A 26,483-nucleotide genomic window follows, 5' to 3' on the forward strand; every position below is an offset into this window, starting at 1 on the left:
ATAATGGCGAACACGTGATCAGGAACCGCTCACCGCGCCCCCCCCCGTGAAATTTCCAGGCTGTTGGCTAAGTTTTGTAGCCAAGAGCAGGGAGATTAAGTTATCCTGGCAATCCACGGCTTTTGCGCATGCGTCTGCCGCTTTGGTGACGGCCACGTGCGCAGAAGCTGTGGTAAGGTCCGCGGATAAATCCGGGGGCCTTAGGTACGTAATTTCATCCTTCCTGACGGATATGATCCATGAGGGGAGATGAAACGTCAGCGGTTTAAACTTTTTTTTTTTTTAAACTTTTTTACACTTTTTTAAAATTACTTTTTTACACTTTTTTACTTTAAGTGATCACTGCTATCCATTGGATAACAGTGATCATCTCTGCAGGGACATCCCTCTGCTCCTGGCTTCACATGGCGGTGTCCGGCGACCGGCCGCCGCGGCGTCCGGCGACCTTCAGGAGCCGGGAACCAGGAGATTTTACACTCCCCGGGGTTCCCATTCTTCTGCGCATGCGCGTGACGTCATTCGTCTGGCGCGCATACGCAGAAGAGCCGCGCCAGGTCCCGGAGGACCCATTCATCGGGGAAGCCGGGTGAGTATTTTCAGCTGCCCTGATGGATCTGATCCATCAGGGCAGCTGGATCTTTAACTTTTTTTTCACTTTATTGCGATCCAATGGATAGCGCCGATCGCAATGCCGGGGGGGGGGGGGGGGGGGAGACTGCCCGCAGCCCAGGATGACAGCTCCATGCTGTCGGCTACCTGCGGGCACCGACAGCATGGAGCTGTCACGTCCATAGCCAACGGGGCTTTATTCTCTGTAGGACGCATGTTTTTACGTCCTCAGAGAATAAAGCCCACTTGGGCAGGACGTAAAAACACTATGGGCTGGTTGTTAAGGGGTTAAGTCAGAATGCAATATGAGGGAGCTAAATGTTCATGTGCCGACTAATGTGCAGCCACTCGGCTCAACCCAGATTGGGGGGAAGGGTGACTGCTCTTTCTGTGTGGCTACGCACACGCACACACACGCACTTTTATAGTAGATTTTTAGTAAGTTTTTTTTAAACCAAAGCCAGAAGTGAAACCAGCAGGATGTCCTTCCTTTTATTTCCCGCCTGAATTAGATTTCCCATTGCCTTTGGATCTACTTCTAACTTTGGCTCAAGCCACTGTGTGAAAAACCGTCACATACCTAAAACGTCAGACACACGTTCTTGGGCAACTTGGGGGTAATTGACTAACAGGACCACCATCTTTCCTCCCTCCATGATCTTAGTAAAAACTAGGTGTACAAGCTCTATATTACAGTAAGTTGCACAGTTTTTACTCGGTTATAGGCATCCAAGTGTATGTGCATGCCAAAAATAAAATATGTAGCTGTCTGGCTACTAACTAGAGAGAGTCTTCAACCTAACTATAGATAGTGCCTTAATTTAGTGTAACAGTATCCATCAAATCATACCCTTGAAGTTGTTAGTCTAGGGGCCACGACTCACGACTCTCCTCAACAGCACCAGGTTGTCCAGTAGATCGTGACTTAGTCTGTAATCGACACTAAGCTCAGAAACTTTGGAGATTTTCTCTCCTGTAACCACACCCTGACAGCTGTCACCCCAGTAAACATTTTCTTCCCTGGATTTTACAATTATAAAAATACTTTTAGGAATGTATTCTCTAACATTTTGAAAGGACTACTCTCAAAGCCCCCCGATGCCAATTTATTTATTTTTTGGTATTGCACTCCATCATTTTGCCCCTCTGACTAAAGCTGTAGGTCTTGTCACCTGAATTAATCTTCTAGGATTAAAGTTCTAGCTTCTGGTATTCTCACTCTTAGGCTATGTACACACGGGAGAACGTGAGTTTTTCGGTCCAATATTGCGCTCGCCAATCTGGCCGATGGGAGGAGGTTTTTATGATAGAAAAATGCCTCGCATCACTTCTGTGAAATGGCGATTGGCAGGTTGGAGGATCCACAAGTGTTTCTCATTGTTTTCAATGGGAAAGCTCGCATCGCAACATTTTTTACTGTCCCATTGAAACCCCCTTCCAACAATTTCTGTTTTAGAAATACATCCAGTATTTCCTTTTGGTCTTTCCTGTCACCTTTTAGAGGCTTGTTTCCACTACAAGGTTTTCTCCCCACAATCTTGCTTGCACATTCAGTACCAATCTTCGATCAACTTCAGCCAATCTTCTAAGTTGTTCATTCTCGTCTACCTTCTGCTTTAAGGAGATTTCAACCTTCATCTTCTCTTTCTCCGCCACAGGTCTTCGCCTCTCGGATTCTTTGGTGAGAGTGCATAACCTGGCAGCTTCCTTTTCTGCTACCAGTCATTGGCTCACGGCTTCTTCTGTTTTGAGCACTCGGCCCGAGAAATTCTGCAAGTTCTCTTAAGTTGTTTACTTCAACCAGTATCTCCTGCGTATACTCTTACTTTGCAAAGTAAAACTCTTCTATTTTTACCCTTGGCCTTTAGAAGAGTTTTGTTTTCAGCACATACCTTTGACAGCTCTCCTTCAAGCTCTTGTCATCTTTGTACTTTCTCTTATTTATCTCTTGAGGTGGGCACACTCCTCGTCCAGAACCATGCGCTGCTGCTCAGCATTCTTCACTCCTGCCTTTAGCCACATCAGCTCGTTCAGCCCATAATTTGTCGGAATTAGTTTCTTCAACTGTCTTTCTCTATTTCTTCAACTCTTTCTTTACGCTGGAACTAACCTGAATTGACTGCCTAGCTCCTCCTGAAGCTTAACTCTCACTTTTGACACGAATGGCTTAATTCCCCTCCCACAGAACCTAGGGACACCTAATTTTTCTCTTCTTCTATTTACCCCCTATACCTGCAAGAATACTTTATTGACGCACTCACTAATCACAGCCCAAGCAGAAAAAAATTAACAGTACACAGTCTTGTAACTCAAACATTTTCATTTCATCACACTTCTTGCATTTCTTTAAAAAAATTTTTATTGATTTAATCAAAGTGTAAGAGACATTAACAAAATATTGTTCATTGAATACAACGATATTAGTATATAACATGCATAGTATAAAATGACAACTCCATCTGATGTTTTGGACATATGCTCACATTTTCATACTTCACTCCTGTATTCGTTCATAATTCATTATGCATACTCTAACGTTTTTTGCATTTCAATACATTAGACACTTAACCCACAGATGCTGCTACAATGAAGTGCAGTTTCTGGTAAATCCCAGGAACATCCTGTGAATCACATGGCGCACACTCATCGTTACGAGTTGACCAGGCCCCCATGGGCACCTTTGAGCTACTCGCCACATTTTAGTTGGCTTCACTTTTCTAAGAAGCCAATTCACACTGTGCAGATTGCACCGCACCTTCCTGCAAGAAAAAGCCATGTTATGCACACCACATGATTTTGCATAATCATTATAGCATTTTTGTTCTGTCATTTTCAGCATAAACGTTTGCAAAAGATATATCCTGCAAAACAGTGTTAACATTAAGTGCATCAGCAGTTTCAAGTCCAGGCTGCACCCTTCCACAAAGTGGTCTCACCACCCCTTAGGCTCTCTTCGAGGCACTGCAGCTCCTCTGCTCCACACTGATGAAGGTGCCTTGAACACAGTTCACAGATAGCAGATCTCCATCTGCTCACACTTCCTTCTGCCTCTCCTGATTGGGCAGTTGTACAGTAGACCTTGTAGGAGGCTGCACACCCTCTTCAGCCTCCCACAAATGTCAGAATGAGGGAAAGTCTGCCCAACACAAGTTCTATTTTAAGGCCCTAACATGTAATAAATTCATGTTGTACAGTTCCATAAACGGTCTCTAAAGTAATAAACTCTGTCTAATCAGCCTCAGTTCCCGACCATGCCTGGGCTCACATGATCGTATTTGTGAGTGGCAACATGTAATTTTCATTGTTCCACTCACATTTGCATATATTACGTGCGTAAACAAGGCAACGCCATGTTCTATTTTACCGTAAAGCCCTATTTTCTATGGGTGCGTTCGGAAGGCAGTGTATATGCAGTTACATTGCGTGTATATATAGCTTTTTTTTTTTTAGCATGTTGCTAGGAGACATTAGAAGAAAGTTACAAAGAAGACCAGGGAGTCGGCGCATAACAGCGTGTGTAAAATACGCTGTACCTGTGCAGGCGGAAATGCGGCAACACGCAGGGCTATACGATTCGATGGGCAAGTAAAATGCTGCAATTTTGCACAGTGTTTTTTTTTTATACAGCCGTCTGTGCCCGGCCTTAAAGGGGTTGTCCCGCGCCGAAACAGTTTTTTTTTTTTCAATAGCCCCCCAGTTCGGCGCGAGACAAACCCGATGCATGTGTTGAAAAAAAAAACCGGATAGTACTTACCCGAATCCCCGCGCTCCGGTGACTTCTTACTTACCTTGCGAAGATGGCCGCCGGGATCTTCACCCTCGGTGGACCGCAGGTCTTCTGTGCGGTCCATTGCCGATTCCAGCCTCCTGATTGGCTGGAATCGGCACACGTGACGGGGCGGAGCTACGAGGACCAGCTCTCCAGCACGAGCAGCCCCATTCAACACGGAGAAGACCGGACTGCGCAAGCGCGTCTAATCGGGCGATTAGACGCTGAAAATTAGACGGCACCATGGAGACGAGGACGCTAGCAACGGAGCAGGTAAGTGAATAACTTCTGTATGGCTCATAATTAATGCACAATGTACATTACAAAGTGCATTAATATGGCCATACAGAAGTGTATACCCCAACTTTGTTTCGCGGGACAACCCCTTTAATAAACGGTGTCTAGCAAGACTTTTGAGACCTCCTTCTCTGTGTTAAAAAGAAAATAAATAAATAGTCTACCGGTGTGGAAACTCCACCCACCATTAACTCATAGCTTCACTGTCCCCCTGGCCAAATAACTCTGTTGCACCTCCAGCAAAAGTATCTTTGCTCTTCTGACAGCCGCCTTCCATTGGTTTCCCTAGGCAACCAAAACGGTCCTTTTCTGCCCACTTGGCGTTGTGGACTGCGGCACACACTAGTGGGAACGACTTGGTTTGCTTGCAATTGGACAACACAAGTCCCTTTGTAGGCGAAGGTAACATAGCTCCTTTCGGGTGTCAGTGCAGCAGCAGGCTGTTCCTCCTGTCCACCAGACAGAACAGCATTTTGGACCTCTTATTACCCAGTTCGTTGGCAAGGGCACCTTCTTTTTATGCAGCTATAGCTGCCTGGACAGATGTAGACTGCATGAATTTTTCATTGTCCTCTTTTTCGCACTTCCATGAATACCACACATCATATCAGAGTAGCTTCACAAAAATCACTAGTGCAGCTCCTTTGTTTTACGTCTGCATATGGCACTTCAGGTTTTGACTCTTTGCCTTTAGACTGCTGTACTAGTATACCTGTGGATAGATTTTTGTTTTGTTTTTTTATCTTGCAAACGGAGTTTCTTTTGTCGTGCCTATGCCTCTACATCAGTGGTACAGGCTTTAGAAGGCGGCACAGTCCACAATTCTCAAGATATGCAACACTGTGCGCCATTGTCTTGCCCGCATCTGAAAAACACCAATTGCGTGGCAACTTGCGTGTATGGGGGTAAGTTGCTCATGGGACCATCATCATTCCTCCCTCAAATGGGTGGCGTCACATCCAGGTCATAGTTTTAGTGAAAACTGGGTATACCAGCCCTTTATTGCCATACATCAGCTGAAGGCAGACAATATTCACACTGCTATAGGCACCATAGTGTAAATGCCAAAAGTAAAGCAATACCAAGTTGTCTGACTGCTGACTACACAAACAGTTTTCAGCCTAGTGCTTTAATACAGTGTAACAATGTCCATCAAATCCTACCCTTGTGGGTGTCAGTCCTTCCCTGTCAGACTCGTGGCTCTCCTAAACAGGGGTCCGCAGTGGACCGTGACTTGGTCTGTAATAGACACTGAGCCCAGGAAGTCCGGAGATGTTCTCTCCTGATTAAACACTATCCCTGCTGGATATTTCTGCTCTCAAGGCCCCTCATGACCATTATTGGTATTGCACTCGTACAGTTCTTTTAAAAAGTAGTCTGCTAGTCGCATGCAGTTTCTTCTGCCTCTTCATGGTTTGCCTTATGTTTGTCATGCTGTATTTTCCATTTTCAGCTCCCATGGTTTTGCTCCTCATCCGACACCTTTGCTGGCACTGTGAACTGTAATCTCCTTCTTGGACACCAGGCTGTATACCGCATGTGTTTTGCCATGGCTGCGTTTTTCTTCCTGTTTGTAATAATAATGATCTGTGTACGAAGTAGTCGAGACCCGAGAGCATATATCCAGAATGGGTGAGTTTTTTTTTTTACTTGACAGAAGACAGCTTTGTGATTTTCTTGTGCACATTATTTGTACAGTGTTAATAATGTTCATTCAGTAGTCACCAGTACGTCAGTGCATGGGGTGCAGTCGGCCGTTAAACGCTGTTGGCTTGTGATGTTGAAATCTGAAGTTCAGGGGGTCATTCAATGGGTGATATATATGGGTATTTAGTGAATCTTTAATTTAGGAAAACATTCACTAATGGTCATGTCTGCCATTATAATATGCTGGTCTTAGATAAATGTGCCCCATAGTGCAATAAAGCTTGAGACATTTAGAGTCCTAATAGGGGTCTGTTTATACTCAAGCACTTTAAAACTGTATGTAGAAAACATTAAAAAGCAAGTGGAAAACACCTACCTTGCATTTCACCCCATCGACCATCATGTGTCTTATAGTTTGTGAACTGAGTGTTACAGGTACAGCTAAGGCCGCTTTCACATCTGCGCTGGAACCCCCGTTTAGTGGTTCTGTCCCAGGTCCGGTAAAATGCCAGCCAGCGGAGCAGAAACCGAAGGACCCCATTATAGTCATTGGAGTCCGTTTGGCACTGTTAGGTTCCATCATAATACAGATCCGTTTGGTCAGGGTTAATAGTTGGTCAAGATGCCATAACCTCTTTGTATTTCATTGTTTTTTGTATTTTTTTTTTCTCACATTTAAATATGATTTTCTGTCTTGTTGCTTTTGTTCAGGTTTTGGTTTATTAAGTTCCTGATTTTAGTTGGAATTACAGTTGGTGCTTTCTATATACCAAATGGAGTGTTTACCACAGGTAACAACTTGTAAAGCTAGTTAGTACTCTGCCTCTCCAGCAGCTTTCTGTATAGTGCATATTTCTCAAGCTCTCCTGCTGCCCCACAAGCTACATGTCTTTGTGTATGCATTCAAAGTGGTTGTGTGAGATAAATTAAAAAAAAAATGGTGTTGGCAAGATGTGTATTAAAATAACAAAAGTACTTCTACTCAGAGATTCAGTCCCTACTGCTCTGGAATCGCACCCGCTGGGCCTTGTTCACATCACTGCAGCACTTGCTACAGCCCGTCACGGCTGCAGTGGTTTGTGGCACAAGTCTGCCGAGGCCACTATTTGGCTGCAAAGTCATGTAGGCATATAGGCACATCCCCGATGCAGTCATATATATGGTCTGGTGGGGAGTATTGGAACTGCTGTGTATAGTCTCTTGTTGTATTAACTCATTTCCTGCCCTCACAAACCATTTGCAATAGCTTGGACACCCCCTTTCATGCCTGTTCCATGCGGGACACACTTACTGTCGCATTCTGATAGCTTTTCGGGAGACTGAACTTTTGGAAATAATGTAAAGATTTCTGTAGTTTAGCAGCTTTTCACAAGTCTTCACACGTCTGTCCATATACTCTTTTTAATGTAATGCTGTTTTATCCCAAACAGTGTGGTATTATTTTGGCATGGTTGGTGGTTTCCTGTTCTACTTGGTCCAGCTTATCCTAATTATTGACCTTGCTCACTCTTGGAGTCAGTCCTGGCTTCTGAGAGCTGAAGATGGGAACACAAAGTGCTGGTATGCTGGTAAGTCTGAACACTAACGTGCAAGGTCTGGTTTGTGACCTTTAAGTGATCAAAGATTAATCCTTTTTTTTTTTTTTTATGTGTTTTAGCTCTTCTCATCTGTACCGCGCTGCTTTATGCTGCCTCAATTGCTGCTATTGTAGTTTTATATATATACTACACCAAACCAGATGGTTGTGTCCACAACAAAGTGTTCATCAGCTTGAACCTCATATTCTGTGTTATAGTTTCTATTATATCCATCCTTCCCAAAATTCAGGTAAGACTATTATAGTAAGCGGCACCTTGGCATATAATCTTAAAAGGGTTGACCTTTGGAATTTAACCAAAACTGGACATATATCCCATAATACCATTAATAGAGATTTTAAAACTCAATTTAAGAACATGCCATGCTAAAAAGCATGAGCTGAGCTGTAACCATAATAGTAAAAGATGAGTTAATGCAAAGTATAGTGTATTGCCAGAAATAAGTAGCCATGGTACTAGGAGTTGCTGTGACACTTCAATTCCTATCAGCTTGGTTTTGGATTTTAAACATTGTCTACCATTCACTAGGTTTCTAGAATTTTTTCCATCCACTGACAACTAGCAGAATCTATTCTGTATAAATAATTACAAAGATTTCCATATATATAGAAAATTGACTAGAAAAATAATTCTAGTTCAGGATTATTGCAGTTTAATTGTTTTATCTTATTAATTTGATGAGACAGATTTGCTGGTGCACAGCAACATGGTCTGTAAGGGCTGCTCATACCTAATGTATATAGAGACATCACTGCCCTGTGGCTTGGGTCCCCATCCTCAGTTTAGTGCTGTAGGATTTAAAGGAGATGTCCCGCGCCGAAACGGGTTTTTTTTTTTTTTAAACCCCCCCCCCCCCCCGTTCGGCGCGAGACAACCCCGATGCAGGGGTTAAAAAAACCACCCGCACAGCGCTTACCTGAATCCCGGCGGTCCGGCGTCTTCATACTCACCTGCTGAAGATGGCCGCCGGGATCCTCTGTCTTCATGGACCGCAGGGCTTCTGTGCGGTCCATTGCCGATTCCAGCCTCCTGATTGGCTGGAATCGGCACGTGACGGGGCGGAGCTACACGGAGCTACACGGAGCCCCATAGAGAAGAGGAGAAGACCCGGACTGCGCAAGCGCGGCTAATTTGGCCATCGGAGGGCGAAAATTAGTCGGCACCATGGAGACGAGGACGCCAGCAACGGAGCAGGTAAGTATAAAACTTTTTATAACTTCTGTATGGCTCATAATTAATGCACAATGTACATTACAAAGTGCATTATTATGGCCATACAGAAGTGTATAGACCCACTTGCTGCCTCGGGACATCTCCTTTAATGTGATCGGGTACTAAAGTTGTATAATGTAATATGTAATAAAATTTAAGAATTGGATCTCTTTTTCAAACTTCGCTAGGGGTGGTCATATCGGAGAGGCCTATATACTTCCTACATTGGCTGTATAGATGTGCAGTGGGGTATGTGTTTTTAAAGCAGCTGCAAGGACTGGGAGTTAAAGGGTTTGTCAGCGAGGGGAAAAAAAAGTCCCCCCTACGATGGAAAATGACAAACCAGCCTATATTCACCTTTCCTGACTCCCCCGCATCTCCCACAACGCAGCTCCATCCTCTGTATTTACAGGCGGCATTGGCCTGCGGGCAGGATGTTGAAGGCTGCTGCAGCCAATCGTAGACCTCAGCGCTTGAGGGCAAAATTGTGCACTTGGCTACAGCAGCCTGTGATGAACCGTACGCAGGCTGACTGTAACCTGTAAAGTTTACGTCACGAGGTGGGCCTAGAGCTGTCTGCGGGATAGGAGAGTATAGTCTGGTTTGATATTTTCTATTGTGGAGAAATATTTCTCTAAAATGATCTCTGACAACCCCTTGGTCAGAGAAATATAAAACAACCATTGAGTCTCCAGGAAGTGATAAAACATACTCCACTAAATACCAGGAAATGACTGGTGAGCTGTATACAGAGTTGTATGTGTGTGTATACTGTTATCATCATGTCTTCTAAGTTCAGTAGTTATTAAATGCTCTGCTCACCCTGTCTACGCTTGCAAAGCTGACAAGTGAATTGCAAAAAAAATAGGAAAAGTTAGTCTTTTATACAGTATGTGCCCTAGTGGCCAGTGTGGAAATTGCAATATTTATTTATTTTTTTCTATATGGTTTAAAATATATAAAAAATAACAAGCATGAAACTGCAAAAGAAAAGTGTAGTTTTTTATTTTTTTTTGTCTCAGACATGTTTGTTTTTCCGTCTTTTTTGCAGGAGGTTCATCCACACTCTGGATTACTGCAGGCATCTGTTATTACCCTGTATACCATATTCGTGACCTGGTCAGCTATGGCAAATGTTCCAGGTAGGTAGCCAGCGAGTGCCTAAGTTGAATAAGATGACTGCAACATACGCCTTTGATTGTGCAATAGTGTTCTACATGGAGAAAAACTGTTTTTTGTTTTGTTTTTTAAATCTAGTTATGAACAATAGTTTAGAATACATTTTAGGAACTGGCTCAAACTATGCCACATGATTGAATTGTACCACACCTTTAACACCCGAATGGCTGCAAGTTGTAATTCTCAATTTATGTGGTTTTCAAAACCTGGCGGCATGTGAAAAAAGCCTAGCTAAATGTACATTTTACATGATATAGGCGCAGTGTTTGGGATTTAAAATTCTTGTTTATTGTTATCACAGAGAAGTACTGTAATCCTACATTGCTGGCTATTGGGTACAATGCAACTACCAGTAGTACATCATCGTCTACTGCTGCTCAGTGGTGGGATGCTCCAAGCATTGTCGGACTAGTGATCTTCATCTTGTGTACCCTCTTCATTAGGTAAGTTGCAAAAGAGAGTGTAAGGGTCAGTAATGGGTTAAGACTCGGTGTTATCCAGACTTCGATTTAAATGAACCTACGGATTACTGAAGGACTCCCCCTTGTTACAAATGGCTGTTTTACACTGAAATGATGCAGTGTTTCAGAGGAAACCTAGTGTAAAGGACATCTGTCAGCTTATCTTCCGCTACTAAACCAGCACCATGGCAAGAACCGTGACACTGAGGACACTGATGCTCAGCCATCAGCAGTAACCTCAAAATCATTGTTTGATTTTTGCAACATCCCATATTTGAGTTAGGTTAAGCCATCTGATGGGCAGTGCTTTCTTCATTATGTGTTCCTCAACACCTACCGGCTCTTGACTGATGACTCGGGTATATTGCTGGTGCCCAATTAAGAGCCAGGGGGAGGAGTTGAGTGACTATAGTTTTTAATGGTTATATTTTGGGGTACATGCAACTTTTTGATCCCCTATTATTTTATTTGTTTAATGCATTGGAAGTATGGGTCCCTATGGACAAGCTGATGCCAATATGTGTACTTCTGTATTTTATTTTTCCATAAAGCAATGTATATGATGAAATACAATAATGCCACAGAAGTGGATTGTACAGGGACGGTACACCTTCACTACAGTACTCCGTGAGTGTACACTGAAAAAGAAAGAATGATCCACAAAAGAGAGAAAAACCTATTAGAACTTTTATTGGTACAAAGTAGATAGTTAATATGGCAGAGACTCCATTATGATGACTGCCAAACTTTATATAATAGTTATTGATAATCAAACAGTAGTTCCCACCAGAAAACAGCGCTGCTGAAAACACGACACAACTTGATGCTGTGTTTTGGGCAGCGCTAATCGCCCTAGCTACACTACCTGAGGGGGGGGGGGGGGGGGATCCAAATCTGTCAGGTGATGATGGATTTTTTTTTTTTTGCGTGCTGAAAAGCAGCCAAAACGCTGGCAAAATGCATGCCAGTGCGGCTGAAACCAGGCAGAATCTGCAGTAAACGCAGCGTTGAAAAAAGCTGTGTTTTAGCAAATGCCTATGTAAGGGAGACCTAAGTACTAGAAACATGAATTCAGCATAGTGCACCCCAAAGCAAGTTTCAGGCTTCACATTACTGCTTGCTCAAATGTGATTGTTCTGATTTAAGAGAAACCACGTAATCTTGTAGATATGATACCTTTTAATGGTCTACAAAAATACATGATGTTATAGCGAGCTTTTGAACCAAAGCAGGGTACTTCTTCAGGCTGAAATGGAATAGAATACATAAATAAAATCCATTTTAGCCTGAAGAGCCCGAGAGGTTCGTAAGCTCACTATAATATCATGTATTTTTGTTAGCCATTAAAAGATATCCCATCTACAAGATTACTTGGTTTCTCTTATTGAGAACAATCACATTTAACTCGACTGGCTAACACCGTACCAAACCTTTGTTTCATTATGCTTGCTCAAAGGAATACTTGGTGACTATGGAAGAAATCATTCATTTGAAAATAGTAAATCCACATTCACTAGTCATTACATAGTCTCTAGTTTTTGTTAACCTTTACTAACTGGAGCTTGGGGGAAATACATTAAAAATAAAATGATTAAACATAACACACACACTCTTTTCAACCCCTTGGAATAGAGAGAGAGAGAATTATCTCTTACATCAACCCCCAATGTTTATCCTGAAGAAGGCAAAAAAAACCCAATGAGATACAAGCCAATTTTTCTCACTTAAGGGGGAAAAAAAACTTTGACTACTCCAATCTGGCTACCGGAATAATCCCCGGATCACTGAGCCTTCTGAAGTAATATTGTTACACTCAAGAAAGATGTTCCGGTGCCTCTTGAACTCTTATTGAGTTTGCCATCTCCACATCCTCAAGCAGAAAGCTCCATAGTCTCCCTGCTCTAAGGCTGCTCTTACACATACACTTTTTACCATGCTTAACGCTAATCGCGATGCAATGCTCACATTGATTTTTAATGGGGTCTCGTAGACCTGCGCTTAATTTTCGAGCGCTGTCTGCTCTATTTTCGTGCGTCTTCTCATTTTGCTGTAGAACGCAATAACCTGCGTTCGAAAACGCTGATCAAAATTTTGGTAAAATGTGGGTAAAATGCGCTGTGTGTACGAGAGCGGCTTAACAGTAAAGAACCCCTCGTCTATGTTGGTGTAGGAACCTTCTTTTCTCTAAATGCAGATGATGCCCCCTTGTTACAGTGCTGGGTACAAATAGATGATGGTAGAGATCTCTGTATCTGTATTGTACATAGTTATTAGGTTCCTCCTCAGCTGTTTTTTTTTTTTTTTTCCTAAACTAAATAATTCCAATTTTGATAATCTCTCTGGGTATTGTAGTCTGCCAATTCCATTTATTACTTTAATTGCCTGCCGTAGAACCCGCTTAAGCTCTGATATGTCCATCTTGACTACCGGTACCCAAAACTGTACACATTTCATGTGTGGACTGACCAGTCACTTCTTAAGAGAAAGAACAATGTTCTTATGTGTCCCTATACCTCTTTTGACACATCCCGTGACCCTATTTACCTTGGTAGCAGCTGCCTGACACTGGTTGTTCTAGTTAACTTTACAGTTAACTAAGATCCCCAAATCATTTTCCATATCAGTTTTAACCAGTGGTTTCCTATTTAGTGTGTAATGGTGACGTGTATTTCTCCTGTCCATGTGCAGAATCTTACACTTATCAGTGCTAAACCTCATTTGCCACTTTTCTGCCCAATCCCCCAACTTATCCAGATCCATTTGCAACCGCATTCTGTCGTCTTGTGTCAATTTCTTTACCTAGTTTTGTATCATCTACAAATACTGATCTTTTACTGCACAATCCTTCTACCAGGTCATTTATAAAATATATATAATTAAAAAGAAGAGGGCCCAATACTGACCCCTGTGGTACCGCACCAGTAACGGTGACCCAATAATCACCTTCTGCTTTCTATCACTGAGCCAGTTACTTAGCCAATTACACACATTCTCGCCCAGACCAAGCATTCTCATTTTATATACCAAGCTTTTATGTGGCACAGTATCAAACACTTTGGAAAAGTCCAGATACACAAGATCCAATGACTCTCCCTGGTCCAGTCTAAAACTTACCTCCTCATAGAAGCTGATCAGGTTGGTTTTACAGGAGCGACCCCTCATAAACCCATACTGATACAGAGTTATACAACTATTTTCCTTGAGGTAATTAGGATAGCCTCTTTTAGAAGCCCTTCAAACATTTTACCCTCAATAGAAGTTAGACTTAAGGACTTTATGACCCCCTTTTTGAATATTGGCACCATATTTGTGATGCACCCATCCAGGGCAACAGACCCTGTCACTATAGAGTCCTTAAACCCTTAGTGACTGCCGATACGCCTTTTGACTGCCTATATCGGTGGTCTATGTATGAAGAGAGATTGCGCAGCGATCTCTCTTCATACAATGTGTGTACCGGCTGTTTCTTACACCCGACACAAGGTAGCAATAGCTCCAAACAGCCACGTGGCTGATTGGCACTATTAACCCTTTAAATACAGCTATCAATTCTGCAATGCACTCACAGGGAGCCGTGCAGGTGTCATAGCAGCGGCAGGCCTTCTGACATGCTTGTGGGGTGGCTTGACTGCCTGCTCGTCAGCAGTATGATTTAATGACACAGCATTACATCATACTGCAGGAGCGATTAAATCAGGGGGCTGGAATCGGCACACATGACGGGGGCGGAGCTATGCAATGACGCGTAGAAGGGGGCGGAGCCAAAACGCCGCTGCTGCTGAACAGACCCGAAGGCAGAAGACCCTTCTGCGCAAGCGCGTCTAATCGGGCGATTAGACGCTGAAGTTAGACGGAGCCATGGAGACGGGGACGCCAGCGCAGGGAAGGTAAGTGAATAACTTCTGTATGGCTCATATTTAATGCACGATGTATATTACAAAGTGCATTAATATGGCCATACAGAAGTGCTTAACCCCACTTGCTTTCGCGAGACAACCCCTTTAATTCCCATAGAACCCCGGGGTGTATGCCATCGGGACCTAGTGATTTGTCTCTTAATCTTTTTAAGGTGGCTCTGCACTTCTTCCCGGGTTAAAGCCCATTTACAAGGGCCAATTATTGTCCAGAATTGCTCAAAATCTTGCGCTCCCGCAGGAGTTTCGACGATAGTCGTCCCGTGTAAATGCATGCAAAGACTGGACGAGAGTTGTTCAGTCGTCTGGTTTCTGCATGCAGAAACCTGAATCGCTAACCGTTCATTGTAAACAGCAGTCGTTCTGTTTTAGACGACTGCTTACAGTGAATGGAGGCGAGCGAGGGGAAGAGCACTCCCCGGCCGCCCCACCTCCATGCTGCCCGTGCTCTGAGCGCTGCCAATGATACTCCTGTGTAACAGCACAGGAGCGAGCTTCACTGGGACATGCTATCGAGCATTGTTTGCCCAAAAATTCGTCCCATGTAAATGGGGCTGTTGACTGGTGACATCTAGTGGAGAGTTTACTTGATAACTCTGCATCTTATCTGACAATTCCTTTTTCCTCTGTGAATATATAGGGAGATATAACTATTTAATAGATTTGCTTTCTACTAATCACCCTCTACAATTTTTTCTACATTATTTTTTTAAAGGGCCAACACTTTCAGAATTTGTCTTTTTACTATTTATATAACCGTTTAGGGTTAGTTTTACTCTTTGGCAACGAGCCTTTCTGTCTCAATCTTTGTTGCTTTTATCTGCTTTTTACATAATTTAGTAGGTTTTTAGTGCTTTTTTTTTTGCTGCCTTTGTTTTTGTAGTTTAAACGCTTTTTAAAAAAAAAGTGTTTATTGCCCCCTTTAAATCTTTATTGAGCCACATTGGTTTTCTCCACCTATTCTAAACCCTTTTATTCCTGCAAGGTATGAACCACTAAAAGTAAGTATTTAATATTTTTTTAAACATTTCCTATTTTATTATCTGTACTCTTATTTTTGAAGACATTATTCCAGTCGATAAGGTCATGGGCATCGCTGAGCTGATTGAACTTTGCTTTCCTAAAGTTTAGTATTTTCATCGCTCCCAGATAAAACTCCCGTTTGACCCCTTGAGTGGCGGGTTTCCTACCACCCTGTCGTGCCCACCAGGGCAGGTTTTTTAAAATGGTCTAATCATTGAATTTCAACTAATTTTGTAGTTGCGTCTCAAGAGCCATAACTTTTTCATTTTTCCATTGACACGGCCATATGAGGGCTTGTTTTTTGCGGGACAAGTTGTGATTTTTTTTTAAACAGGGGGAGGAAAAAAAGAAATGGGGAAAAAAGAAAAAAAGGGGCCATGTCATTAAGGGGTTAAATGTATTAACTTCCTTCTCTGGCTCATTACGACGCATGGATACCACATGTGTGATTGTGTTTTTGATTTTTTACAAAGTAAAGGGATACAAGTGTTTTTTTTATAATTTTTTTAATTTTTTTTACTTTTTTTTTTCTTTTTTAATTTTTTTTTTTTTGTCCCTTTAGGGGACTTCCACAGGGACCCATCAGGACCCCTGATCACATTCCGGGGGTCCGATGGTGACAGCTGTTTACATGCTGCAGTGACAGCCCTTTACATGCTGCAGTCACATAGACTGCAGCATGTAAAGGGTTAACACAGCAGAGATCGGAGGTTTTCTCTGATCTCTGCTGTAAGAGCTAGTACCTAGCTGTCCTCTGACAGCTAACAACCAGCTCTCCCTGCCACAGAGACCATCGGCTTGCTTCTGACAAGCCGATGGTCTCTATGGCAACCTGTAAACAAAGCAAGAGATTGCCGGCGTATCGGCAATGTCTTCTGCTGGTTTTTCAAAGCCCTTGCTTTGTTCTCTGTGGGTCTGTGCAGGCAGAGCACACTGCCACAGCTTGTGTCATTGTGCTCTGCAACTCCCATAGTGATACATAGCCCATAAATCTTCCGGGCTATGTTGCTATGAGCAGTGGAGCTTGTCCCGGAAATTTTCCGGGCGTGCCACTCAAGGGGTTAAAAGACAAGTAGAAATGTTTTATATTATGGTCACTATTTCTCAGGTGCTCCCTAACTTGAAGCCCTGCTGATATGTCAGGTCTGTTGGTTAATATTAGGTCCAAAATGGCAGACCCTCTTGTTGGGTCCTGTACAAGTTGGGTAAGGTAATTTTTGGAAATTTTTGCCAAACTTGCTTTTTATGAGATCTGCAGATTTCAACTTCACAGTTTATATCTGGATAGTTTAGACCGACCGCACACAGGCATATTTGCATTGCGGAATCCGGAATATTCTGAAGCAAATACTGCCCGTAACGTGCTATTGAAAAACCCTTTTTTCTGCACACTAACGGAAATCAACTGCATTTCCCCCCCCCCCCCCCCCCAGTATTGGAGAAAAAATAACAGCATTTCCTATTTTTATGCTGATTCCGCGCGGACGGCTTCCATTGAAGTCAAAAGAAGCCGTCTGATCCGCTGCCCTTCCACAGTGACATTGAAATGCCACTAAATAACTTGTGCATACTGTTGCTTGTATAATGCATTGCATTACCTCAGTATTGCAGTGTATTATGGAGTACCTGTGAATTTTACACTTAATATGCAAATAAAAGGAGATGGAACAATACCTCTGCAGTGCCTTCTATTGGCATCCTTCAAATCCATGTCAGACCCTTTAAGTCTTTAAAACAATGATTGGTAATTGAAAACCAAGCCAGAAAACCATGCACAGAGAGCTGTTTTGGGGTTTTTGCCCCCCTCTGTGCAGTAGATTTCTGGTGTGACTAGTGAGAGGTCTATGATGTGGATTGAGAGGGGTATTTGTCTCTTCTTGAGGAGAGCACCTTGGTTTTCAATTCCCAATCATTGCTTTAAAGACTTATAAAGCGTTTGATATTGACTTGAAGGAATGCTGCCATCCAATAGGTGGCGCTGCAGAGGTATTCCATTATCTTTATTTGCATATATTTCCCAGAGGAGCATGCATGGCCTTTATCACTCACCTCCTAGGTGTCTCCACACACCACCTAGGTGCTCTCCTCAAGGAGAGACAATACCTCTCCTGATTTTACACTTCACACATCCTAGCAGACCCTGCCAAATAGGCTTCAATAGACAGACCCAGAGACCATTGTTAAACTTCTGGCTATAGTATCTTAGAAATGAATTAAGATGCATGCTCACTGGAGGTGCAGTACTTTATTTCTCGGTTACTTGTAAGATTAGCGTAGAGCTTCAAAATTGTATTCTGTTTCTCCCAACTTGTACTTTTTGCTCTTTTTATAGCGTTCGCAACTCCAACAACCAGCAAGTCAATACGTTGATGCAGACTGAAGAGAGCAGCGGAGAAGCAGCAGTCCACAGCACTGGAGACGGGGTGCATAAAGCATACGACAATGAAGAAGATGGGGTGTGCTACAGTTACAGCTTCTTCCATTTCTGTCTTTTCCTGGCCTCTCTTTACATCATGATGAATCTCACAAATTGGTATCTGTAAGTACAGACATTTACTCATGACATGCAAATCTGTATTGCGTTGTATTTACACGTGAGCGCACACTCTCGCTGCACTTCTCTAAGCCCTAGCTAAGGGGCAGAAAGTAGTAGATTAGTGACCTAGAACTTGTGTTCCCTAACGTACACTGCAGCATCTCGGGGTACTCTGTGATACGCTTTCACACTGCTCTCCCTGCCTCCTGCTTGTGATTTCTCACTGTCTGCTCTTACAAACATGAGGCAGGGGAGAGCAGTATGAAGCTGCATCTCCTAGGAATACTCTGGAGACTGCACACATCACACAAAGTATGGACAGTGAAGTTAGTCATTGTATTGACTCTCCAACTATATTACTGCACCTCTGCTGTCATGTATATGGCAGAAATGATATCTGTGGCTGCTCCATATGGATGGGGGCACATAAAATACAAGAAGAGTAGAGCTTGGTGAGGCGGAGAGGTGCCTCTGAGACCCGTCAGTATATCTGTATTTAGGCTTGTATGGAGTGTATACAGCACCCTTGCATACTATGCTCTCTCAGATGAGACTGCATAGGACAGGTGCCCTTTAACTAGTTGTCCTCCAAGTACTCTCACATCTTGCCACGTTAGCAGAACCCACTTTATAAATTCCTAACATATTAAAATGTAATATAATTTTTTTCCCTCTACTTTCCCTAGGCCAGGCTCATCTGATGCCTCCTTCACTAGTCCTTGGTCAGCTGTGTGGGTGAAGATTTCCTCTAGCTGGGTTGGTCTGTTTCTTTACCTGTGGACACTAGTTGCTCCCTTGATTCTTCCTGACAGGGAATTCAACTAATCTGGGAAGCCATATCACGTGTTTTCCTTTATAAATATTTGTATGAAAGTTTCTAATTGCCTTTGAACTGGACTTCATATATATTAGAAGGGCTGCATATATTTGTTGGCTTAAACAATCATGCGGTATGTTATACATGGCAGAGCACAAGGCTATGTATTACTACAGGAAATGATGACCTACATGTGGGATCTCATTCATGCAGTCCCTTGATACAGTCAGCCTTATATACCTTGTTGGTAAGAGAATTTCACTAGTAATTTGATAAAATGGTGCCTTTAAATATCATCCCTCAAATATGTATGAGAGTTTGTATATGTTGACTGAATGTACTATGCATAATGTTTACTGCTTAAAAGGACATAAACTTTTCAGCTCTTATGCTCATTTAATAGCCAGTCTCATCAATCTTGTAATATACTTTTATTATTTTTGTTTAACCACTGTAAATCAAGCTTTAAGCGACTGCCCCTAGGGGTCACCCTTTCAGCCCCTCTGCAATCCACTGCTTGTTAGGCTATCAGCTTCTCTAGCAACTGGGATGTTGCCTTAGCTGCAGGACTGAGCTTTATCTTCACATGGCCAGCTTCCCTGCACTTGGACTGCTCTCAGGCCTACAGTCAGTGTGTACACAATCTCTTCCTCTGCTGATGTTTTATTTACCTAACCTGCTATGTGTAGGTAGTATATATCTCCAGTTTGCAAAGCAGCAGAATTCTTATTGGATTGAGCTTTATTGGCTGCATAGCTTTTGTCTCAATATAAGCTGTGACCATATAAACACAGCTAGTAAAGATCAACAAGAATGATGCTGCTTTGCCTATGATATAGGGCTCATGCCCACGGGGGGGTAGGGGTGGATGCCGCCTGTGAAATATCGCAGTGGTATCAGACCTGGTGCCCCCAAACGACCCGATACTCACCTGTCCAGATCCGCCGCGAGTGTCTCGCTCGGCGCGCATGACACGCCGGCGGTGACGCGGATTCTTAAGGTACTTCCACTGCACTCACAGTGGAAGAATTGCGGGACAAATGATCGCAATGGAAGCTGTCTGCACTTTTTTTCCAAATAGAACAGAACATGCTGCGATTCCCCCTCATGAGTGGAAAATCGCAGTTGATTTCCGCTCATGGGCATGGGTGTCTGACTGCGAATTCCGCTGCGATAATCTGTCCGTGTGCATTAGCCCATAGGGAAAATGTTCAAATACCAGGTTGGGTAAATCTCACATCAGAGGCAGAGCTTCTGTGCATACTGACTGCAGGTCTGAGAGCAGTGAGTGCAGGGATACTGAGCCTGTGAAGACATTCCCTCCCGTACAGCTAAGAAGGCCAAACATCCCACTGCAAGAGAAGCTGTATGTCTTAACTATGGGCTGTATGTGCATGGCCTTTGACTTTACTTTGAATTCCTGGTCATTGTGGCAAGGCTTGTATAAAGAGTCTGACATTGACTTTAGGTATTGCTGCCATCCAGTAGGTGGCACTGTGGAGGTATTGTTTCATCTCCCTTATTTGCATATTACCCAGAGGAGCGTAAATGGCCTTTTAAGTCTCCTCACTCACCATCTAGGTGCTCTCCCTTAGAAGAAAAGATAGCGTTTCTGACACAAGACTGAGGCACACAGGCTGTTTAGAGAAGCATAAGTTGTCTGAAAAGTTAGGGTCCTTCTACACTTAACGATAATCGTTCAGATTCTTGCTGGATCACGAGAAGTTACTCAGTTTCTGCAGGCATAAAAATAAAACTACCATTGGACTGTGTAAGCGGACTGTTCGTATGTGAACGACTGCCTGTTTACAGTGGGCAGCGAGAGCAATCTCTGACCCGCTCTGTGTCCATTCACTGAGTGATCCTTGCTCCAGTGTGTAACACTACCTTTTAGTGGGTATACGGTGATCAGCCTTAACATTAACATCACTGATTATCTTGAGACAATGGAACCTGTTGAGAGGTGGGATGTATTAGGCTGGGTTCCCATTGGATGGAAATCCTGCAGCTTGGCCGCAACGAAAAGCTGCGAGATTTCTGCAGGAGAAACGCAGCTTCAAAACCTGTGGCTTTTTGAGTGGTTCGGCTGTCGGCATTCCGTTGCGGTTTTCTCTCCCCATAGAGAGGAGTGAGGCCGCAACGGGAAAAAAAAAGAAACTGACATGCTGCAGCTGTCAATTCCGCGCTGCATCGCCATTTCTGCCTGGCTTTTTGCAAGATCTCGTCCACATGGCTGGCTAATCCTGGGATTAGGAGCTGTGGGTGGATTTGCCACACAGAATTTCCACTGCAAATCTGTCCCATGTGAACCCAGCCTTAGATGTTGATGTGTTGGAAGCCAGAAAAATATTTAAGTGCAACAGTGACATTGAAAAGGGTAAATTGTCATGGCCAGATGACTGGGTAAAAAGCATCTGCAAAACTGCCAGTCTTGTGGGGTCTTCCTGGTATGTAGTGTTTACTACCTCCCAGAACTAGTCTAAGGAAGGATATCCGGTGAACCAACCAAAGGGTCATGGAAACCCAAAGCTCACTGACTCGCGTGGGGAGCAAAGGCTTGCACATCTGGTCTGATCCCACAGAAGAGCTGCTGTAACACAAATGTATGAAAGTTACTGCTGGCTATGAAACAAGGGTGCCAGAAAACTGTTAGTCATGTAGTATTCAATATCAGGGGGTATCACATGGATAGATTTTAATTGCAGAATCCGTGATTGCTGTCTGTGTGGAAGATCTATGTTAGAATGCGGGCATTGGGAGGCATAGACTTTCGATTTTTCATTCACTCACTGGTACGAATTGTGTATTTAGCGAGTGGAAGAAAAATCGCAGCATGCTCTATTTTAGCAAGGACGACCCCCCATTGAAGTCAATGGATGCAATTGTTCCGTCGCCCATACGCAATTAATATTGCGTATGAGCAGCGGAAACTTGCAACTTCAGAGGAAAATAGATGGAAAAGGCCGAATGCCAGCTGGAGGGGGGGAGAGATCTTCCGCGTGGACGATACGCTGCGCATACGCGGATATCCGCATGGGGAAAGCTCTTGCATTTGCGATTTACTTTGTGAATGATCGCAGGTCTTCCACTACGGAAATCCGCATGCACAATCCGACCTGTTAGTGTGAGCCCAGCCTTAGGCAAGTGGCTTAAATGTTATGGCTGATGGGTGTGTATATTTGTGAATGTTATTACTAGCTCTTGTATAATACGAGTATACGGACTATTGTAATTCTTAGGATATTTTCTTTTGAAAAATATTTTTATATGATAATTTTGATGCCTGTTACACTTCTAAATAAAATGTGCTGTAAAATAGCTTCTAAACATTATTTTCCCTACACAAACCAATATTGTTATAGTAGATATTTCAACCTTTTGTATATTTGGACGTCACGTTTATCTGACATCTAAAATGTGTATTCTGTGTTTGACTTTATAAATACTGCTGATTTTTATAGGAAGTGCGTAATGTTTATGTAAATACAGAAGCCAGTACATTTTTCACAGTATCACCAGGGGGCGGCAGAGTGCAGCTAATCACTGCAATGTTGTAGTCACGGATGGGCTGTATGAAATGTGACAAACAGATGGCAGCAGTGATAACACCGTGGAGTATGCAGAGTGTGCCAGTCATTCCAGGTCAGTCCTCTGAGGTGTGAAGAGACAAAGGCGCAGTGGAGATGGACGACATTTTTTTTTCTTTTTCACAACCACATATATTATTTATTTTTCTCTAAACCTATACGCTAAGAACATGGAATTACAAAGATGCCTCCCCTTCTTCCAGAATATATTTTCTGAGAATGAAACACATGCTGCGAGTACAGCAGAGGACTGAAGTGTGAGCGACAGGCACACATAGGAAATACATGACTTCTCATTATGTTGCCTCTTGCTTTGATATTGGAGGCTTGCAATGCATGTTGTGCAAGTGTGTGGCCAGTGTGAAATAAAGGTGGGCTCCTGTGCAGGTAATTCGGCTGCTTCAGCCCAGGACCTTTCTTTCCACACGCCGTAATATAGTGAATCACCAGCCTTCCCCATCAGTGCCATAATACCATGTTCCCATCCTAGTCTACAATCAGAACAACAATTACTCAGCCCTGATTCATACATTCTTGATGCCTACACTGGTTAATGGTACACTGCAGGCCTTGGAGAACAATCTATCTATACAAGTTTTTTTTCTGCAATGTTAAGTTGACATATAGCTCAGATGTGACGTGAACAGAGCTTGGCAGGAGGCGCTTGCATGAGAATGCTTATGTAACAAGCGGAGACCTGCCTGCATGATCTATTGCGCTGACTATTCACTAGTATGCACGTGTCCATCCAGATGCCAGAGGTGCTCGAAAAGAGAATGGTAGATCACTGAGAATAGAGGGGGTGTTACAGGAAGAGCGAACACTTTCTCATCCCTCGCCAAATATGAAAAGTGAGCATGGTCTCCAAAAAGATGTAGTTTTTAGCCAAACTTCTTAGCGTGGATTCACACCAGCGTTTAAGCTTCTTGTTAGCTTTCTGTCGTTGTGCTCCGGTTTTGGAGCGGAGCAACAGAACTAACACTGATTTCAAATGCTTCTGCTTTTCTCACCATTGATATCAATCTTTCTGTTCGCTTCTGTTCCGTTAGGTTTCTGGGTTTTGAACAGAACGAATAGTGCTGCAGACTTGTGCTACTCCTAAACAAAGAAAAACTAGTGGAAGCAAACCGAAAACTTTCCATTTTTAACCCCTTAACGACAGTTGTGTGCGGGGTTTGTATGGAGGAGAGTGAGATGATCCCTCTCCATACAGTGGGGGGTGCTGGCTGTTTCTTACAGCTGTGATCAGCGTCAACACTAAGGGCTCATGTCCACGGGGAAAATATGATTTAGGATCCGCAGCGGATTACCTGCACGCGGATCCGCACCCCATAGGGATGCATTGACCACCCGCGGGTACATAAATACCCGTGGATCGTCAATAAAAGGGATTTAAAAAAAAATGGAGCATGAAAAAATCTGGACCATGCTCCATTTTCGTGCGGGTCTCCCGCGGGGACGGCTCCCGCGGGCTTCTATTGAAGCCTATGGAAGCCGTCCGGATCCGCGGGAGACCTAAAATAGGAATTAAAAGCATTTACTCACCCGCAGCGGGCCGGGAAGCTCTTCTCTTCCTCACGGCCGCATCTCCCTTGCTTCGGCTCGGCGGATGTGCCCGGCGCATGCGCGCGGCACGTCGACGACGTGCCGGCGGCGTCAGGAATTCATCCGCCGGCCGAAAAAGATCCGGCCGTGAGGAAGAGCAGAGCTTCGCCGCCCACTACGGATAGGTAAATTCTTATTTATTCGTATTTTCAGCGCTCATGTCCGCGGGGCAGGAGGGACCCGCTGCAGATTCTACATGTAGAATCCGTAGCGGGCCCGATTTTCCCCGTGGACATGAGGCCTAAGGCCTCATGTCCACGGGCAAAAGATTATTTTAAATCCGCAGCGGATCACCCGCATGGGGATGCATTGACCACCCGCGGGTAGATAAATACCCGCGGATGGTCAATAAAAGTGATTTTAAAAAAAAATAGCGCATGAAAAAATCTGGACCATGCTCCATTTAGGTTTCGGTCTCCCGCGAGGACGGCTCCCGCAGGCTTCTATGGAAGCCGTCCGGATCCACGGGAGACCAAAATCAGAATTGACTCACCTGCTCCGGATCTTCCCTACTTCGCGGCTTCATCTTCTCTCCATCGCGGCCGGATCTTATTTCCTCGGGCCGGCGCATGCGCGCGGCGTGCAACTGACGTGCCGTGCACATCTGCCGGGCCGAAGAAAGAAGATCCGGCCGCGACGGAGAGAAGATGAAGCCGCGAAGAAGGGAAGATCCCGAGCGTGCGAGAGGTGAGTTTATTCTTATTTTCAGCCCTCATGTCCGCGGGGCGGGAGGGACCCGCTGCGGATTCTCCATGGAGAATCCCTAGCGGGCCTGGTTTTCCCCGTGGACATGAGGCCTTATTGTGGCATTTAGTTCAATCGGTTTTTATTGGTTTTCAAAGAAAAGTATTATATAGACATTGCACAACATTTATTGTGGCATTTAAACCCTTGATTGAAGTTCAGGGGTCCTGAAGGGCCCTCTTGTGATACGATTGTGAGATTCCATTCAGTTGCCATGACAGCCTAGGGCCTCCTGAAGGCTCTCAGCGATGTCATAGATGATTGCCTATCGGTCCATGCCTTAGGTATGGCTTGAGTGAATGTCTGTCAAATCGTGGTATAATGTAATGCTATTACAATATACTGCATGAGTAATCGCACGTTCAAGCCTCTTCTGGGACTAAAAAAAAGCTATTAGAAGAATGTTAAAAAAAAACAAAAAAAAAACTTTCCCATATTTATAGTAAAAACAAACACATTTGGTTTCACTGAATCTATAAAAGTCCTATTTATCAAAGCAATGCATTATGTGTGCTGCATGGTGTCAGAACAAAAAAAAAATACATAAAGCCAGAATTGCACTTTTTGGTCATCCCAGCTGCAAAATTGTTTTTTATAAAAATCGTATATGTACTTCAATAGTACAGGACATCCTGCAAAAAAATGAGCCCTCATACAACTATGTATGTTGATGGAAAAAGAAAAAAAAAATGATAGTATGTTTTTTTTCAGAAGATGCTTTCTTTAAAAGTGGTACAGTACAAATAACACACACATTTGGTATCATCCTGATTATACTGACACATTGCATACAGCTATATCATTTGTTGCTACATTCTGTACACTGTAAAACCAAGATCCACCCAGCTAGCGGAATTGGTTTTTTTCTATTTCACTCCACTTAGATATTTGTAGAAGTTTTCAGTACATAAAATAGTAGCACTGAAAAATACACCGTATCCTGCGAAAAAACAAGCCTTCAACCAGCGACGTTGTGGGTTAAATAAGTTGTGAATTTCCGGAAGTGGAGAAAGTGAAAATAAAAGTAAAGTGACGGTCGTCCTTAAGGGGACCAAGAACCCCACTGAAATCAAGGGTGCTAAAAATGGATCTACTTAATTCCTTGGACTGTAGATAAGATGCTAGTGAATCTACCCTAAGAAGAAAGTCTGCAAGGTTGAAAATTTTAATGGCAAACTATGGCTGCCAATAGCAGGCAGAAATGAGCCTTTCTGGTATTTTGTAGTATTTGGAAATGTAAAACACAGTAATGTGCGCACCTGTTACTTAGTCCAAGCTCACACGACTAGAAGCGTAAATCGCTGAGCTGGCTTATTTATTTAGACACGCTGTTGCTAAGTAACAGAGTGGGAAATGTAAACACTGCACATACGCAATGTAATTGCGTATATACGGCGTTGATTATGCACCCCTCAAGAACGGGCTTTATCGAACGGAATGCATGACAAAATAGAACATGCTGCGTTCTTTTTTGCGCGTGTCTTG

General features: G+C 43.4%; 1 protein-coding gene across 1 annotated transcript in view; it reads left to right on the forward strand.

Moving 5' to 3' along the window:
• Positions 1-22,380, forward strand: part of SERINC2 (serine incorporator 2) — a 34,996-nt gene extending 12,616 nt beyond the window's left edge. Inside the window, exons 3-10 of the mRNA XM_066572575.1 lie at positions 6,129-6,307; positions 7,034-7,113; positions 7,753-7,890; positions 7,980-8,149; positions 10,184-10,274; positions 10,613-10,754; positions 18,042-18,248; positions 18,932-22,380. Of these exons, the coding sequence (XP_066428672.1) occupies positions 6,129-6,307; positions 7,034-7,113; positions 7,753-7,890; positions 7,980-8,149; positions 10,184-10,274; positions 10,613-10,754; positions 18,042-18,248; positions 18,932-19,070 (1,146 nt within the window). The 3' untranslated portion in view covers positions 19,071-22,380. The remainder of the gene's footprint in view (positions 1-6,128; positions 6,308-7,033; positions 7,114-7,752; positions 7,891-7,979; positions 8,150-10,183; positions 10,275-10,612; positions 10,755-18,041; positions 18,249-18,931) is intronic.
• The last annotated feature ends 4,103 nt before the right edge of the window (positions 22,381-26,483 follow it).

The sequence above is a fragment of the Eleutherodactylus coqui genome, chromosome 1, assembly GCF_035609145.1.
Source record: "Eleutherodactylus coqui strain aEleCoq1 chromosome 1, aEleCoq1.hap1, whole genome shotgun sequence".
Taxonomy (NCBI): Eukaryota; Metazoa; Chordata; class Amphibia; order Anura; family Eleutherodactylidae; genus Eleutherodactylus; species Eleutherodactylus coqui.